Source organism: Equus asinus, chromosome 22, assembly GCF_041296235.1.
Source record: "Equus asinus isolate D_3611 breed Donkey chromosome 22, EquAss-T2T_v2, whole genome shotgun sequence".
NCBI lineage: Eukaryota > Metazoa > Chordata > Mammalia > Perissodactyla > Equidae > Equus > Equus asinus.
In genome coordinates this window covers 22,573,988-22,593,513 of record NC_091811.1, presented here as the reverse complement: position 1 = coordinate 22,593,513, position 19,526 = coordinate 22,573,988, and the positions used below count along the sequence as shown (strand labels likewise).

General features: G+C 36.6%; 1 protein-coding gene across 3 annotated transcripts; it reads left to right on the top strand.

The window, feature by feature from the left end:
• Positions 1-6,551: 6,551 nt before the first annotated feature.
• Positions 6,552-19,075, top strand: LOC106834107 (killer cell lectin-like receptor 2). 3 transcript variants are annotated; one of them, XR_011497043.1, is made up of 9 exons: positions 6,554-6,731; positions 8,404-8,520; positions 9,856-9,945; positions 10,879-11,118; positions 12,811-12,953; positions 14,542-14,648; positions 17,325-17,485; positions 17,564-17,771; positions 18,247-19,075. XR_011497043.1 is itself a non-coding variant. In XM_014845576.3 (8 exons), the coding sequence occupies exons 2-7, from the start codon at positions 8,406-8,408 to the stop codon at positions 17,470-17,472; spliced, it is 843 nt and encodes a 280-aa protein (XP_014701062.2). In that variant the 5' UTR covers positions 6,554-6,731; positions 8,404-8,405; the 3' UTR covers positions 17,473-17,485; positions 17,564-19,071. The 3 variants fall into 3 exon arrangements, 2 of the variants coding, with proteins under 2 accessions (XP_070350831.1, XP_014701062.2); XM_014845576.3 differs by having other exon boundaries at positions 17,564-19,071; XM_070494730.1 differs by lacking the exons at positions 17,325-17,485; positions 17,564-17,771; positions 18,247-19,075 and adding an exon at positions 15,417-17,317 and having other exon boundaries at positions 6,552-6,731.
• Positions 19,076-19,526: the final 451 nt, after the last annotated feature.

Below are 19,526 nucleotides of genomic sequence, written 5' to 3'. Positions count from 1 at the left end.
TTGATAGTTTTTTATTCCTATTTGTGGTCTTCTCTTTCCCACTTAAATATGTCCCTTTAGCATTTCCTGTAAGGCTGGTCTCTTGGTGATTACACTCCTTTAGATTTGCTGGTCTGGGAAACTTTTAATCTCCCCTTTCATTCTGAATGATAGCCTTGCTGGGTAGAGTATTCTTGATTGTAGGATTTTTCCTTTCAGCACTTTAAATGTGTCATGATACTCCCTTCTAGCCTGTAAGGTTTCTGCTGAGAAATCAGCTGACTGCCTTATATAGTTTCCTTTGTATGTAATTTGTTCCCTTTCTCTTGCTCCTTTTAGGATTCTCTCTTTATCTTTAATTCTTGACATTTTAATTATAATCTGTCTTAGTGTGAGCCTGTTTGGGTTTATCTTCTTTATTGCTTTCTGTGCCTCCTGTATGTGTATGTCTGTTTCATTCCCTAGGTCAGGAAAGTTTTCAGCTTTTATTTCTTCAAATAGAGTCTCTGGCCCTTTTTCTCTCTCTTCTCCTTCTAGGACACCTAGAATAGGGATGTTTGTGAGCTTTATGTTGTCCCAGAGATCCCTTGGACTTACCTCATTGTTTTTAATTTTATTTTCTTTTATCTGTTCAGCTAGGGTTACTTCCTTTAGTCTTTCATCCAGCTTGCAGATCTATTTTTCTCTATCATCCACTTTACTATTGAGTCCCCATAGTGAATTTTTCATTTTCAGTATTGTATTCTTCATTTCTCATTGATTTTTTTTTATTTCCCAATTTTTTGTTAATGTTCTTACTGAGTTCATCCTTTCTTCTCCCAAGATCAGTGAACATCCTTCTGACTCTTTATTTAAACTCTTTGTCAGGTAGATTGTTGATCTCTGTTTCATTTAGTTCTTTTCTGGGGTTTTGTCTTGTTCCTTTACTTGGAACATATTCCTTTGTGTCCTCATTTTGCCTCTTTCTCTGCTTATATCTATGTATTTGGTAGGTCAGCTATACTATATCTCCCAATCTTGGAGAGGTGGCCTTATATAAGAGATGCTTTATGAGGCCCAGCAGTGTGTTTCCCCTTCATCACCAGGTCCAAATGTTCCAGGAATGTCCCCTATGCAGGCTATGTGAGTCCTTCTGTTGTGGCAGGGTTACTCTTGCTGCAGGTGTCCAGGGAGGCTAGGCTGTCCCTTGGCCAGCTGGTGGTAATGCTCAGCTCTGTGTGGCTTCTGTGGGCACTTCGGTCACTTTATTGGCCATGCACAGCCCCAGTACAGTTGGCTACAAGGTCTAATAGAACATTCCTGTTGCAGTTGTCTGTTAAGTAGGCCCCCAGTTTGGCTAGTTGCTAGGCTCAGGAGCTTACAATTACTGTAGGCCTCTGGCCTGCAAGGCTTTTGTCAGCTGTCTCAGGATTGCACCTGAGTGAGGCTGGCCCCAGACATGGGAGCACCCAGTTATTTGGGGCTTTGGAAGGTCAGGCCGATCCCGTGTGTGACTGCTTGAGAAGCACAAATCTGCTGTAGCAAACAAGCCTCACTGCCCATAAGGCTACACACCCATCAATGCAGTCCTGCCCCAAGCATGTGACCCACCTCACTGAGACAGACCAAGTAGTCATACTGCAGATGCCCCAAACACTCCACCAATGTAGGCCCCATCCCAGCACATCCCCTGCCCCACAGAGGTGGACCTACTGACCTGCTGCAGAGATTCCGAGGAACACACCAATGCAGGCCCTCAAGTTCCCCAAGGGCTTTCTGTCGGTTGGGGCCAGTCCCTAGCATATGCTGCCTGCCCTGGCTGAGCTGGATTAAATCTTTGTTCTAGTGGGTGGGGCAGATGTTTCTGCTAAGAGGCCAGGGGAAGGACTAGAATGGCGTCTGCCAACTTCTGTCAGCACACCTGTACCTGGTCACAATAACAGCTGGCTCCAATGTCTCAGTCCCTATGGAGTACTCACCTCACAACAAGATGTACCTGGAGCCTTTCAAGTGAGTCTCTTTTCATGAAAGGACTATGCACCTTTCTTTTTCATGATTTTAGGTTGCTTTGCGAAATGGGTGACTGTGTGTGGGCCCTTTAAGAACATGCTTTTTTTTGACTTCTGTTTGATAGTTTTCTTGAGGTATTCCCAGTTCTAGTTAATAGCCTCAAAACCAGATAGTATGACTCTTGTCTTGGTTGTGCTGAGTCCAAATGCTGCTTGTTGTGGTAACGCTCACCTACTCAGGTCCCTCACTCCTCCAGGTAAGGCTTCATACCTTAGGATTGCTCTCAGCCAGCCACAAAGCACTGCAGCTCAAAGGTGGCTTCTTTCTCTCCAGAAGGGATTTCTGCCTCTTCCACCTCGGTCAGCAGTGTCCTTTGTTGTGGGGTTCTTTTTATCTAGTTTTCAGTTCTCTCTCAGGGATAATTGTTCCAAGAGTAGTTGTAAATTTGTTGAGTCCGTTGGAGGAGGTGAGTTCAGTCTTCCTATGTTGTCATCTTGACACCATCTTTCCTGTTTACTTCTTAACTACTTCACAAGGGTAGTTTGAAGCTGACCACAGATAGATTGCACTAGCAAAGGAGGAAATAGTTCTTAATGTGGCTTCATTTAATCTGCTCAAATATTTATTTTCATAAATAAACTGTGGTGACACCAGTTTTCAAGCCTACAGTAATTGAAATTGAGATTTCTCAATGTTTAAAAAATATTCTCACTATTTCCAGCCCAAGTAAAATTGTATAAAATGGCCCTTATATAAGTGTACTGTCCAATAAAGCAGCCAGTGGACATATGTGGCTATCTACATATTATTTTGAATTCATGCAAATTAAATAATATTTAAAAATAAAAATTTAGTTCCTCAGTCTCACTAGGCACATCTCAAATGCTCAGTAGGAATTGAATAACTTTTCTATATTAACACTTACACAATAGTTAACATGGATTTCTATATTGACAGTTATACAATTGTTAATATAGACTCAACATAACCTGGCCCAGTCTGCCTTTCTAGTTATTCTATTTCCATAAACCTTATGTTCTAGCTGTGAATAAACTTGATCCCTTAGTGGTACAGAGCCAAAAACCTTGTCTGATGTACTTTTTTTGGCATTATTTTTCATGCTTACTTAGTTCCTGTGAGGGCCTTCTCGTTTAGTTACTTAGAAATTGGAGGAAGCATGGTTACTGTTTGACTGACTGCTGGAGGCCAGTTGAGATGATATAGAGAATTTTAACTCTAGAACATTAGAACAGCTTTTTTGTAAAGACAGGAAGGACAAATGAAGTAGCTAATTAGGGGAACAGAAAACCTCAAACAAGAGGTCTTTAGAGTTTTTACTGTAAGAGCCAGGAAATTTAGTGCTACTCTGTGGCATAAAGATTAGGCATTAGGACAAACAACCAAGGAGGTGGGAACCTGGCCAGGTGAGACTACTCCTCCCAATAGAGTGAGGCAGACCATCTTTATCTGGGAGCTACTGGTTATTCCAGACATCCTTTACTTCAGCAGAGGACAGGAACAGCATGCTGCTGTGACTTGACAAGCCTCTGAGGTTTGAAGCTGTGACCAGAAAGCTTGAAGGTGTGACTAGAAGCTGTGTGCTAAGCTTCTAGCTGACAAAGTTAACGTTGTCAGGAAGGAATGAGTAAAATGTGTGGTTTCCCGAATGAAAAAATTTGCAGCAAAGCAGCCAGGAAATAAATATTAGAATGCTTTATATATTCATGTTGTGTATGTGTTTTGCAGAAAAGTGAATTCAGAAGACAGAGTTCCAGAACATTCAAAGCAGTCATAAATTTTCTCATCTATTTGTTTTTTTAACAGTGGTTGTGATAGATGAAGTTTGGTGCTTCCAATTTTGTGCTGTGATCAAAGCACCATGATAGGAGTTTCATTTAGTCCCATCGGAAGTTACTGCTGTTATCTTCTGATGCTGATTGTCTTCTCATTTAAGAAGAAATTTGCCTTTTCCAGAAATTCAGAGCTTGGTAATAAAAATAAACTAGAGCTTAGAGGGAACAGCTACCAATTTGGCTTTACACTCATTAATGTCATTCTGCCTCTAAAACTGAAAAATTTAGATTTGTAGTCAACTTCTCTTATCTTGAACATGTTCATCGAGTGCACACGTAGGTATCATCTCTCTTCTATGTGCTGCAGTTAGAATAATGAACAAGACAGATGAGGTACTCACCCTGTGGAGTTTATGTAGAGGAGACAGACAACTATGTAAGTGTTAAAAGGTGTCAGTGTGTCAGGATATCTGGCTTGTGGTCCTGGCTCTTTACAGCTAGGAGGGATCTGAACCTCAGACCTCACATAATAATATTTAATATTTAAGGTGTACCTAATATGTTTTCCAAGTCTGGTTATGGACTTTATATACACTATCTCATAGTAAATATTAATATTAATTAATTTAGTATTAAATATTTTCAGAATATTATTTCTATTTTATTGTAGTGAATCTAAACTTTAGAGAAGTGAAGTGACTTGCCTCAAGTCACACATAGAAGCTAGGGCTGGTATTTCAAACCAGATCCGCCTGGTTCCAGAATTCATGCTTTGTGGCAGAGGTTTGTTGAAAATCCAGGCCCTTCGAATCCACAGTCCATTTGTGCTCTGTGTATTCACTCAGGACTGATTTTAAACATGCATCAAGAATTAGCAATAATGTGTTCTTTGACAAGTCAATTAACCTCTTAACATTAATTTTTTCATTTGTGAAATGGAGACAATAATTAATAGCTGTCAGCTTTGAGAGGTTTCAATATGGTTATACACACAGTAGGTCCTCCAATAAATGATAGTGTCTCTGCCACCTTCTTGACAATCATTACTCTTTCTCCACCCCTACACCCTATATTTTTTCAGCAAAGCTCTTTTATGTCTTTATTTTTGGCATTGCGATAGAGGGCTGGGGTTCTTTCTCTGTTTTGAAATTGATAAAGCCAATCCAAGATTAGGGTAAACTTGCTGCTTGGTAAGTATTCCTGAAGTGTCCAGACTCTTCTCATGAAACTTTGCTATATTACTGAATTAAATTAGTCTCTGGGAGGTATTTCAGCGGCCTGCCTGTGCCTGGTGACAAGTGGTAGACCTCAGTGGGGATTCAGAGATTAAGAACATCATCGGGGGACAAGTAGGCCAGTTGAGGGCAAACAACAGGCAGCATAACCTAGACTGGGTGCTAGTGGTCAGAACACTCAGTAGACCATGTCTGTAAAGTAATAGGGAGGAGAGATGGGGGCATGAGCAGGGGGAATGAGAAGGATGGGGAAGTCTTCTAAAGTGGGACAGTTTAGCCGTGGCTAGAAGTGGGGAAGAGAAGAAAAGAATAAGCAAGACATTTGGCCACATCTGGTGAAATCGGGGTGGGTTTGGCTCGGCGTAATCAAATTCCCCTATGTTCCACGCCTCACTCCTCCTCCTCCACACTCCATATTAACCACTCTCGCCTGATTTGAAGAGCAATTTAAATTGGCTTCACAGAGCTGTACGTCAGAAGGTTGACAAGGCCTGTTTCAAACAAAAGTGAAATTCAATGAGAGAACTTGGGTGTATTCTGGCACAGTTTGGCTCATAGAAACAGAATTCTAGAAATAAATTTCTTTTAGCTGGAAGGTTGTAGATCTTCATGAAGTAAGATTTGTACACAAAACTCAACTAGAGGAATAATGCAGCAGTATCTCGTAAAAAATCACTCGTGAACATTGCATACATGACTAGTGGTGTATAATGGGAACAAATTTTCTGGAGGGTGTTTGGTAATATGTATCAAAGTTCTTTATTGTATATACTCCTTCAGCCCATAATTTCGTGTTTATCAAAGTTTCCTAAGAAAATATTCAAAAGTACAGGTCAAATATTTTTTTTATTAAGATTATGGTAGTTTTTTATACTGTCAAAAATTTGGGAACCACATAAATGTCTGACAGTAGAAGATTACTTAAATAAATTATTGCATAATCCACATGGATAATAACTATATCTGGTTTTAAAATGACATTTTACATAAATAGTTTTTAAATGAAGAAATTTTTATTTATTAAAAAATTATAGATCAAAAACATTGTCTATGGAATGACACCACTTTGATAGTAAATGTAACGCACGGATAAAAAAGTAGAATATGCACCAAAATTTTTTTACTGGAATTATGGACGTTTTAAAATAATTTCTAAAATACATTTATCTGCAATAAACATAAATGGGAAAGAGAAATAGTCTTTTTTTCAAGTAGCAGCATATAAGAGAAAGTTTCTAACAGATTATTTATGAGTTGAATCAAGTAGTACACATTTTTGTGTATTTGTATATATATATATTTATACATATACATTTTAATAATTTGTCTTTACTAGTAGTTTCCTTTAAGTATGCCAGTCTTTGTTAAAGATATTAGTTTGTGTTTCTCCAAAGCTGTGTTCATTTATCTTTTCAGTCCTCAAATATAGATTTTGAATGTTATTTTGTGAAGAGTACCAAGTGTTTGGTTACTTGAAATGGAGGAAGATATAACTGGTGACCATTTTTCCTTTCCCGTCAACCTCAGCTTTTATCATACAATTTCCTTTTATCACTTTGGTCAAGAGGAGGGGCAGACAATTTTGAGTTGGAGTACCACTCAGAGGCAATTCATTTCTGCCTTCCGTCTTACAGCCTCTCACACCCAAGGGATCCAGGATTGGAAAGGCCGACTTCTCCCACCTTGTTGTTGGGTCAGCTTTCTCCTCCTGCATCGCTGCGTGGCACAGACACAGGTACCCTCTGCTCTTATTCTTTCAGATCTTTGTATCTGAGTATACTGTTAGTCCTACTTGTAAAGAAAAAATTCTAGGAATATGGCATTTTATTACAAATGACTTGACATGAACATGGGATCGATGGGAAAGCATTCTCTATTGATTGTTTTAGAACTGCATTAACTCAGAAGGATGTGAAAACTGTAGTTCAGCATTCACGGAAAGTTATTTTCTTTTTTTCAATATGCTACAATTTTTTCTTTGTGTTATCTAAGTGAAGAGGGCTTTGGGGGGTTAATTACATTTGGGCCTAATGATTTACGTATTATCTTATCAATCTTAAATGATTCTGTAATAGAAAAGATTCCTTTTCCTTAGGAAATTAGAGAAAATGTGAAGAAGTTTAGAAAATTTTGTAAATTAAAAAAATTTTTAGAGAATATAGTTACATGTGCAATTTGCTTTCCATATTTCTTGTTTTGTGGATATCATCTTTTCCCCTTGATTAGTATAAACAGCAAGGTAAATTTTAAATATTTACTATTTAAAAATTTCTTTTTATATTAGTATCCATTAATAGATTGAATCCTATATGGATATTAAGTAATGACTACCCACTAACAAATGTTATTTTCACATAGGCTTCTTGACAACATCATACACTAGAAGATTATTTCTAAAATTTTAGTATACATGGAATCACTTGGGATTAAAAATACAAGTGTCTAGGTTCCAACCTAGCAGATTTTTATCCAGCACATCTTGCATGGGGCACTGGAATCTGGAATGTTAACCAGTCTGCAATGTTAACCCTCAGTAATTCTTTTGCCGATAGTGTATGGGATACACTTCGGGAAATACTCTGGTAGAGTCATGCTGTAATTGAATAGAATACAAGAAGTTTTTAATATTTATACGTAAATCTGAACATGTATATTAAGTTTTTTTTAAAGTCAAGAGATTTATATTTTTTCAGAATTTTAAGAACATAGAATTTTGGTTGTTTGAATTGATAGTTTTAAAAGTATTTCAGTAATTTGGGATGGTATCAATTCTGCCTAACATTTGTATATGTCTGTTGAACATTTTGAGCTATACTGGCTGGGGCAATAGGACCCAGCCTGTTCAACGTATTGCTAGTTTCTTAAAAATTCTCTCTGTACTTTTAAATAATTATGGAAGTTATCATTAGCAATATAAATGACTTTGTCAGAGGTATCGAAAGGTTTTCCATTTCTTTTTTTTTTTTTCTGAGGAAGATTCACCATGAGCGAACATCTGCTGCCAATCCTCCTCCTTTTGCTGAGGAAGACTGGCTCTGAGCTAACGTCCGTGTCCATCTTCCTCTACTTTATATGTGGGACGCCTACCACAGCATGGCGTGCCAAGTGGTGCCATGTCCACACCCGGAATCTGAACTGGTGAACCCCAGGCCGTGGAAGCGAACGTGTGAACTTAGCTGCTGCCACACTGGCCAGCCCCTCCATTTCTTATATAAATCAAACTAAGACTACATGCTTTAGGCACTTAAAGGAGTTAATAAACACCCCCCTCTTTACACATAGGGATATACACACATACCTCTTAATCCTGGATATGTTCCTACAGACTGACATTTTAATTTGTCTTTACATAGAAATAATCCTGTTGCGAAGTTTTAATGCAGAACATATTTTTCTTGTTACTCTAGACATGAGCAATCAGGAAGTGACTTATTCCTCCTTGAGATTTCTTCAGGCTCCTTCAGAGTCACAAAATAGATTAAGCCCTCGCAGTACTCAAAGACCTGGGAAAACTGATGACAAAGGTATATGTTTTAAGCATCTACATTCACCCGTCTTTTATGGATTTTCAAACTTTAGACTTTTGAAGAAAGTGTTTCTATCCATACTTCAGATTCTCAGATGTTGATATGAAATCATAATTGCGTAGACTAGTAGAATGAGTCTCTTTTTTTAAGTTTGTGAGAATGGAGAAATTAATGAATTCTTTTAAATTTGAGAAGCTAATAGAATGTTTTCAAATTTGTTTCAAAAGGAATTCATGAGGCCTTTAAAAGTAAAGGGCAGAGCCAGCCACGATGGCCTAGCGATTACAGTTTGGCCTGCTCCACTTCAGCTGCCTGGGTTTGGTTCCCGGGCGTGGAATCACACCACTCATCTGTCAGTAGTCATGCTGCGGTGGCAGCTCACATAGAGGAATGGGAAGGACTTAACAATAGAATATACAACTGTGTACAGGGGCTTTGGGGAGAGAGAGAGAGAGAGAGAGAGGAAGATTGGCAACACAGTTAGTTCAGAGCAAATCTTTCAAAAAAGAAATTAAAAGTGAAGGACAGACTAGAGTCTCAAGAAAACATTGCATTTCCTAGAGAAATAGAAGTCTTAAAGAATGAGAAATCTAAAATGTGCCTTAGAAGAAATGTTTTTATTCAAACAAAAGATAGGTGTCTTAAACACTTACAAAACTTCATGGCAACAAAGAAGTCAAAATGTTCAAATCAAAAGGAGCATTCTAACTTTTCTGTTCTTTCTCTCTCCCCTCAAATATTGTCACAAACTCTAAAGTGAGAATAACTTTTACTTGTTTAATCTAGTGACAGAGATACAACTTTTAGAAACCGAAGACCTCAAGATTAGGAGGATAAATATAGTAATGACCAGAGAAAAATAGAACTGATGGAAAAGAAAGTTGATTTCTAGAAACACCTTTAAAGATGAACCCCAATCACATTTGCAGCTTCAGAATATCCACTATTGGCCTCCAATTTCTCAATATTGACTCCCTTTCCTTGCTCTTCATGATTAATTGTCATCTCAGGAAGGAGTATATACGACAGTGTAGATTCTCATAAATGTGTATTGTGTCTATTGCCATCTGTGCTTTTGTAAGGGGTGTGCTTTTAAAATCCTATAGGACTGTTCTTGGGTGTAACATTTCTACAATGAGTGTACGTCAGACAGAAATTGGAAACTTTAAAACTGTAATTATGAGATCACAAATTTAAATCAGTTTGCATGATACCTTTTTGTAAAATTTTTAGAGAAGATTGTCTTTTTGTTCCAAATGTTGTCCTAGGTTAAGGTGAGTAGTGGGCCTGGCTCTATTCCTAATGATTATTTTCTTCTTTCCTTCTTTAAAGAGACTTCAGTTCCCTGGCATCTCTTGGTAGTGACTCTTGGGATCCTCTGTTTACTTCTTTTGGTGACAGTCACAGTGTTGGGAACAATGAGTGAGTAACTGAAATATATCCTTCAAGTCTGAGTGATAGCAGTAACTGGCAACTGCACACATATTAAACATGCTCAAACAATTGTTCCTTGGCTGTAATCAGGAAATGTCCCAGGTGTCTGTTTTTTTGGTGATTTTTCCACAGACACATCACAATGTCGTTTTCATTTTACTTACCTATTCCAGTGACTTCATGTGTAATGTGCTTTCTCATTCTGTATAATACGTGGTAACATTCCTCTGTTACGGGACCTACTAATATTCTGCCTACTGAGTAGATCATTGTGAATGTTGGCTGAACATTCTCAGAGAAGCAACTGTTCAAAAGAAATTATGACGTTCTCTAAGTATAAAATGAAGAAGTGGTTTAATAAAAATAATTATTCTATGCATGGATGTTAGATATCTTGAATTCAACCTTTAGCTTTTATTTGAAATCCTTGACATCTTTAGAGAAAATCATTCATATGATTTACTCAGATCAGATTATATACTTGGATCTTCCTCTCTTTTCTTCTGTGGATATTCCATCTACTCCGATGATAATGGTGCCATTTCTTCGTGTGTCTTCGTGCAGATTTTTGTACTCAGAAGACATGTCGCTAAATGTTGATTGACTGATTTCCACTTTTAGATTTATTTTTAAATGATGTGCTAACTGTTAAAAAGAAACTAAACTGAATGGTGAGGTGTTACCATTATAATTTTATTCAGATATCTTATTTTATTCTATGCTTACATTGCTAATAGTGAGAAATTTGATGTTTCTATTTCTCTGGCCAGTTTATGGAGATGTTACTTTCTAAATGTCAAATTACTAATTAAAGTAATGAAATGGGTTGATTTTTAAAGTGAGACTTTTTCTTTTGTATTAAATTTCAACATTTAAACATTATGAGTACTTTTTGTGTTATATCTATACTATTAATTTTAGTTTTTCGGTGTATTCGAGAAAAACAACAGGAGGAAAGTAGACAAAACCTCAGTCAAAAGTACAACATTATACAAAAGGACAACTACTTAAAGGAGCAACTTTTGACAAATAAGACTTTAGAATATGGCATTCTCAAAAATGAAACTCTTCAACAGAAGAAGGAAATAGCTTCACTCTTTAAAGAAAAGATGAGATGTCATCGAAAACAGGGGATCTTTCCAAAGTCTTTGCAAAATACAGGTATGGAGGAATTCATGAGTGACAGGTAGCATGACTTTTCATTTTTTCTTCCCCCTCCAGAAGCTTTGAGGCCTAATAAAAGGCTGAGGATATGTGCTAGTGATCTAGGTCTACCAAACAACTTTAATTTGTGCCTCTTAGATGTGGTGTGGGTATTTGGGTTACTTGTTTCAAATATGGGATGAAGACCCCAGAAGACATGTTTGGATTAGCAGAGCCCTATCTTTCCCCAAATTCAAAGGCAGTTCTTGTATTCCTACTGCTCCCAGAAGGTGAAATAGTACATCAGCTCCCCAGAAAATTTGGATGATTTTGGAACTTTGGGCAAATTAGACACTCCCACTTTGTAGCTGATGTGAAATATGGAGGCTATCAGTAAAAATGTACTTAGGATAAAATGGGCACAAGGCCTTTTATTTGGACGCTGTTGTAACGATAATTGTGTTTCCATTCTGCCTTGACTTCAGCTGTTTGGTCTGTTTGTGATCAATATGTATTCCCTGCAGTATGTCTGCAAGATTTGCCATAGTGTTGATGCTTCTGCCACTCTGTGTGATGGTACGGTTAAAAACGTGCAAGATATAAGAATATTAAATCTCATACAATAAACTCTAGCATCATGCATAAGAATGAAATGAATTGACCTGGCTAATCAACAACTACTCAATATTTGCTTAGGATTTAGAGTTTACAAAGAGATTTTGCATATTTAATATAATTTAGGTATGGTAGTTAGTAGAAATTCACTGTCTCTATGACTAGAGGATCAATAATATTTTAAAAGTTTGGTATATTGTAAAATACGTGAGGAAAAGCAAAAAAAAATCCAAAGACTAACATTTCTTTTCTTTAGAAGGCATTCCAAAATGCTTTTCTTGAATTTTATTTTATTATTTTTAAAACCAGCTTTATTGGGGTATTATTACTATGCAAAGAACTGCACAAATTTAATGCGTGCAATTTTATGCATTTGGGCTTGTGCACTTATTTGTAAAACCATCCACAATTAGGGTAATAGACATATCCATCACTCCCAAAAGTTTCCTCTTGTTCCTTTTTTTTGTGGTAAGAACACTTATTATGAGATCTATCTTTAAGAAGCTTTTCAGTGCACAATTCACCATTGATAACTGTAGGCAATATGTTGTATAACGGATCCCTAGAACTTATTCATCTTGCATAACTGAAACTGTATACCCACTGGCCTACAACTCCTCATTCCCCCAACCTGACCCCGCCCAAGCCCAGGCAACTACCATTCTACTTTCCATTTCTCTGAGTCTGATTAATTTTTATATCTCATATAAGTGGAATCATGCAGTATTTTTCCTTCTGTGATGGCTTATTTTGCTTAGCATAAGCTGCTCAAGGTTCATCTATGCTGTTGTATATGCCAGGATTTCCTTTTTTAAGGCTGAATAATATTCCATTATGTGTATATACCCCATTTTCTTTATCTATTCATCCATTGATGGACATTTGGGCTGTTTGCATATCTTGGCTATTGTGAATAATGCTGCACTGGATATGGGAGTGCAGATATCTCTTGGAGTTCCAGAATATTGATGAACCTCATATTATCATTATTGATGGCTATTAAGAGTTTCTTTATAGAGGGCTGATAAATATATTGCTCTGCTTCACAGAATACCAGAGGACAAGAAGTTTAATGTTTCACCTTCTATGTTGTAGGCAAACTCTATGACAACCGCTGGTCCTGTTGTGGAGTAAACTGTTATTATTTTACCACTAAAAAGGAAAACTGGAGGGGATGTAAACAGACTTGCGAAAGTTACAATTTATCTCTTTTGAAGATAGATGATGAAGATGAACTGGTATCATGGATTGTTACATTCACTTTTGTTCTCTTGGACTCTGTCTCTCATCCTTGGACCCAAGATATTGAGGGCAGGGGGGAGTCCAGAAAGAGGGACCTTCCGTTATTCTTTGTGTTGTGTCTGTTGAGTGAGCAAAAATTGCATAGTTAAGAGTCTCCCAGGAGACCTGCCAGCAGGCATATGATCTTGTTACTTACTAAGCATTCAATACATATCATGTATCCTGATGACCATTATTATTTCTAAAATGGAAACCCCCTTGAAGGTGCAGTTTGGGGCTTTGCAATCATCTTCCTCTCTAAGGAGTCTGCAGTAGACCCACTCATGGAGAAGTATGCGTTTCCTTCAATGAAATAGTTAAGCACTTGGTAAACTGCAGCCTGGAACCAGCAGCTATTTCTCCCTATAAGTGGCAACTAAGAACCTCGAGGCAACATGGTCTAGTAGTTAGTATTAGGAATACAGGAGCCAGACTGATTGGAATAAAATCCAGTTCTGCCACTTAATGGCTGGGTGAGCTTGGATAAACGACTTAACCTCTCTGGGCCCCCATTTTCCCATTGGCAGAATAGAGATAATAATGAGGAATAGGAAAGTGATAACAGTTTTACAAATTAGCTTTAGGGTGATTTTGATTGCATCTATAGGTAACATTTACTTGATCAATATTCTTATATATTACATCAACATGTATATCTTTCAAAAAGAATTATAAAAAGAGAAAATACAGTGACAATAATATCAAAATTACCTTTTTAATTTATTACTAATGGAAACTATCCACACACGCAGAATGTGATTTTGTAGAGAAATGTTTGCAAAGATCAGCCTGAAGCCTCTATTTATTGTGTAGGAAAATAAGGCAAAATTTATATGTAAATCTAATAGATATTTTAAACCACAACATAAAAGAATTTATATCAATTTATAAAATAACTTTTTATGTTTGTTGCAGTAAAACACAGTTAAATTTAAATCTTTTTCTAAAAATACATTCAGTCATCTAATCAGATATCATGTAATATGTCACTTTGATATATTACATTTTTGGAGAGTCAACATTTCCAAACACTGCCCTTTTCCCTGTGCCTCTTCCAACTACTGAACTCCAGCAAGGCTCTCTCTTATGAGGCTAAAGCCTCTAGGCACGTCTCCCCACATACACTTGTTTTAATAAACTTGTTTTGAAGATTCCTCTTTTCACTTAAGAATATATAGTGATCATTTTTATAGATCTGTAAGTAGTTTTCTGGAGCCTGACTTTGAATGGTTTCATAAAGTGTCATAAATTATTTAACAAATCTCCTATTGTTAGATAACTAGATTTTAAATTTTTCCATGTTTTAAATAATCTGTGAGACTTGCAGCCATTTTTAACATAAATAAATAATCCCGGGAAAAATTACTTTCAAAAATGTAAACACAGGGATTGAGGGAAGAGAAGGTTTTTTAGGTAGGAGTGGTGAAGAATGATGTGGAGAGGAGCAGAGTACTTGCCGGAGAAACAACTGGGCCCTTAACCTGTCCTTTTCATTCTCTAACAGGTTGGAATTCAGACACATGATATCCTTTGTTTCCTTTATAGGCCTTTGTTCAACCCCAGACTTATAGAGATAGCTACTGGATTGGATTATCATACAATGCAAAGGAAAGTAAGTGGAAATGGATTGACAATGGCACATTTTCTGGAACGTAAGTCTCTGGAATGCATCCAAACTCCAATATTGGTGTTGGGGTTAGAACAATTGTATCTAAAAGGAACCTTCTCTTATTTTGCAGAGCTTAACTCATTTTCAGGTAGAGTTTGTTGGCAAGAATAAGTAGAATGATTAAGAAAGCCTTTTAGGAAGTGTAGTTAAAAAAGAAGAGATGTGTCATACAGAGTTATCAATAATAATAAAATTATGATGTGATGATAAAAACACATGCTCAGAAGTATGTCTTCAGAATTATTTTATTTAAAATAAAACACAAAGTAGAGTGATATGAAGAGACTGGACTATCCTGACTTACCCATAGTGAGCTCTCTGATAAGTGCAAATGAGTATTTTGAGTATCCCCCAAATTCATTTGAAACTCCTTTACATTATTAGTTTATATTATTCATAAACATCTGTGAGTATACACACGTACATATGCCTTCACTATAGCTCTTCTATTTTGAAGGGCAGTATTTTGTAAACTCTTGAGTTTACATTTAATTATAATCTGCTGTTAAACTGTTCAATGATTTTTTAAAAATCTGAATAATGTATTATATTTTTTATTTCTAGAAATTCTGCTTTATGTTTCCAAGTCTTCTTGCTAGTTACTCAGATTTTCAAGCTTTCTTTTATTTCTTGAATGATATTAAATATTCTTATTTTATATTTGGTATCAGATAATTTTTATCTTTGAAGTTTTGCGGGTCCACTCTATTGTTTCTGATGGCTTTCCTTCATGATGCCATTTTCTTTGTAGTGTTTAGTGATTTTCTTTCCTTTTTGATCTGCTGTGGAAATTATTCAAAGACTGAGATGAAGGTGGCTTCCTCAAGAAAGAATTTCCTTTTGTTGGATTCCTTGGGGCACTATGAATCTGGGCCAGTGATTCTAAATTCTACATATGGGCCCTGTAAGTGTTGTTCTGGGCTGCAAACCTACAAAACATGTCATGCAGGAAATTACTTCAATGTAATTGTAGCCTGTAAGTACACTTTCAGGCCAACAGTCTCAGAGGTCACAGAACAGAAAGGCTCACGGGCTAAATTAACAAGCTCAAATTTCATGGTTAATTAAATCAATTTAAAACTCATTGAACTCTGCAGGGCAAGGAAATGGGACAGCTCTCATATTTGGGTGGGATGGGATACGTTGTCATGCTAGGATAAGGTACATTGGGTGAAAGGATTGCCTGAGTCCTGGGTTATGCAATCTTTATGTGACCTGACTTTCTCTGCTGCATACCCCTTCCCTGCTGATGGTTTCTAGCACCAGACTTGAGGTTTGAGTAAAGGGGCCCAACAGACAGAAGGTTCTTGTGACGATCATGCACATTTTCTCTACTACGGAGATGCAGGGGCATGTAAGCTTGGGCACAGCTGCAGCTTTCCATTTAACCTTAGCAGCAGCCACGGATTTTATGTGAATTTCTTAGGCAGAGGGCCAGATGAGTGTCACCAATGGATGGGAAACTTAAGACCTCATGAATGTTGAGTATCTATGTGCGTCATATATATCTCGACTAGTGTATTTAGTGTCTACTTAGTTCTTTCTTCCCTTCCCATGATCAGCACACATATGCTCTACTTACTCTGTGTATACCTAACATGTCTCATAGGTTACTTACTTATACATACTTACATATTGTATGTTCTGCCTCTGCCTCATGAGCTACTTAGTTTCATTTATCTTCCTTGTTTATTTCTCTTTATCCCTGTAGCAGATCTGAATATTCTTAAATAATGTAGCAAATGCAGATTACATGGGGGATGGCGTATGATTTTGAACTGTTAGGTGGGATTATTCTTTTTCCCTTGGTTTTCTCAAGGTTCACGAAAGGTCTTGGGTGGTTTATACTGAGGATATATCCCTTTGGGTCTCCACTCTATGTAGCTTGCCCTCTATTCAGAATCTTGGATGGAATTCATTATTCAGGCTACTACATCAGTTAAGGGAAAAACTGACTTCAGAGCTTCAACTACCCTCCTGTGTTCACACCATTACTTCACCCTCCGCTTGAGTATGAATTTGCTTCTTGCCAATTCATAAATTTATCAAGAAGGGTTAAATTTTTTCTATTCAACATTTTTAATTGTTTCAATAGGAAGATAGTTCTGGTATCTAATCCACCACTTTGCTGAAATAGAAGTCTCCCTTTTAGATATTTTTCAATGGGTTGTCATGTTTTAGCTAACAATTATTAGCTATGGGGTAGGGAAGGAAAAGAAACAAAACAAATAAAAACATGAATTAAACCTCACCTCTGTCTATATTCCAATTCCACCTTTTCTATGTATATACACATAAGACTTGGTTATCTCTGTCACAGAACTTCAGTTCTTCTTTTTAACCTCTCACTTTTATTGAAATTATTAACATGAGAAAGCTGGTTTCCTATATGTCATGATGCCCTAGAAATATTGCAAGGTAATATCACCTGCTGACTAGAAATTCCTAGTGTGGAATACCAGGGAAGATTATGGGTGTGATCAGAAGGCTGTTATTATAGTAAATGGGCTAAAACCAAAAGACAATCTTTTAGTGATGAAGTTAAGATTAACATTTCCACATTCCAGATCTTTAGGCAACAGACTTAAAAAGATAATGGTTTATGTTATTGTCAGCTTCAGAATTCAACAGTTGACCATGTCTGTTTTCTGTTCTACAGTAATTTGAAAATAATCAGTTTGCATTCTGGGATTAAAGGATGTGCATTTTTAACCGCAACAAAAATAACAGCTATTGATTGTGTTAATGAATATAAATGTATCTGTGAGAAGAGAATTGATAGTGTTCTCACTGCCTGCTTCAATTGACACAGAAGAAAAGGTGAAATGGAATTTTGTCATTTTTTATTTGTTTCCTTTAATAATTTGTGATTACTTACAGATTAATGTTTTTTGACAGGAGGATTTATTCCATTGTAGAAAAACAAATGAGTTGGAAGAGGAAGAAAATGCTCTTTTGGTCTATTATATAAGAGCTTGGAGGCTGTCCGTCTTATTGGGGAGGAGAAGATTTTGTCTTTGGAAATCAGTTGCCCTTCTCTTTAATGGCCTTGGGAAATTCTCTCCTCTTTCCCTGAACCACCCACAGAGCCAATGAGAGAACTCTGGTAAAGAGCCTGGGTCTTTGCCTTATGGATAGGATAAATCATTTCAATACCCTCTGGATTTGAGAGATTGCACAATTAAGAACTAAAAAATAGTTTTCCTGCCCTGTCCCCTGTCATTAAATATTTTTTAAAATTTTTTTATAATTTCAAACTTATTGACTGGTTGAAAGAATAGTACAAGGATCTCTCATATAATCTTTAGCCATAATTACCATTTGTTTATATATAATTCTAGCTGTGCTCTCCAGTTCTCTGTCTTTCTCCTTGCTGATCCATTTGATAATAAATTGGGGAGATTATGTCCCTTGGTCTAAATATTTACAAGAACACGGAGTTTGTCTTGTAAACCATAGTACAGTTATCAAAATCAGGAAATTTAGCATTTCTACAGTGCTATAATTTTATCTATAATCTTTTCAAATTTCGTCAACTGTCCCAACAATGTCATTTATAGGTGTTTCTCCTCCATGTACAGGATCATGCAATACATTTACTCGTGATGTCACTGTCGTCTCCTTTAATCTGGGACGGTTCTTCAGGATTTCTTTGCCTTTCTTGACTGCAACATTTTAAAAATCAACTTTACTGAGTTATACTTTCAGGCAATAAAACACATCTATTTTAAATCCTGAGATCAATGGGTTTTTAACAAATGTATACACCTCTTAAGTACCAGCAGATCAAGACATAGAACGTTTTCATCACCTCCAAAATTCTTTTCTGTACCTTCCCACCCACCTGACCCCAGGCAACCAGTGATAAGTTTTCTGTGTCTATACCTTAGTTTTGCCTATTCTAGAATTTCATACAACATGTGCTGTTTTGTATCTGGCTTCTTTTTCTCAGCATGTTTTTGAAATTAATTCAAGCCCTTTCTTGTATCATTAGTTCATTCTTTTTGTTACTGAGTAGTATTCCATTGTATGGATATACCACAATTTGTTCATCCACCTACGGATATTTGACGTGTTTCTAATTTGGGGCTATTATGAATAAAACTACCATGAGCATTTATGTGCAACCCTCTGTCTGGACATGTTCTTTTCATTTCTTGTTATTAAATACCTAGGAATTTGATTGTTGAATCTATGGTAAGTGCATGTTCAAGTTCTTCAGAAACTTCTAGTTTGTTTTCCAATGTTGTTGTCATTTTATTTTCTCACTACCAACATATGAGAGTTCTAGTTGCTTCATATCATTGCCAATACTTGATATTGTCACTCTCTTTAATTTTAGCCATTATGGTGAGTGTGTATTAGTATCTCACTGCAGGTTTTTTATTTGCATTTATCTGAAGATTAATGACATTGAGCATCTTTTCATGTGTTTATTGGCCATTTGTACATCTTCTTTTGTGAAGCGTCTGTTCAACCTTTGAAGTGTCTGTTCACTCTTTATTAAAATTGGATTTGTCCATCTTATTATGGAGCTGTAAGAGTTCTTTATATAATTTGGATACAAATCCCTTGTTAGATATATGTATGGCAAATACTTTCTCCCAGTCTGTCTTCCCTTTTCATTTTCTTAAGGGTGACTTTCAAAAAGCAGAAGTTTTAAAATTTTGATGAAGCAAAATTGATCATTTTTTTCTTTTTTATGCTTTTTATGTCCTACAAAAGACAGCTTTGCCTGCATCAAGGTCACAGAGGATTTTCTGCCTTGTTTGCTTCTAGAACTTTCATAGTTTTAACTTATATGTTTAGTCCTTTCCCATTTCAAGTTAATTTTTGTGTGGGAGAAAAGGACTGAGGCTCA

Excerpts from the sequence above, each read along its gene's own strand:
- LOC106834107 (XM_014845576.3), top strand. The coding sequence starts at position 8,406 with ATGAGCAATCAGGAAGTGACTTATTCCTCCTTGAGATTTCTTCAGGCT. Across the intron at positions 8,521-9,855 it reads TGGGAAAACTGATGACAAAG|AGACTTCAGTTCCCTGGCAT; the intron begins GTATATGTTTTA and ends CCTTCTTTAAAG. Across the intron at positions 11,119-12,810 it reads AAAGTCTTTGCAAAATACAG|GCAAACTCTATGACAACCGC; the intron begins GTATGGAGGAAT and ends TCTATGTTGTAG.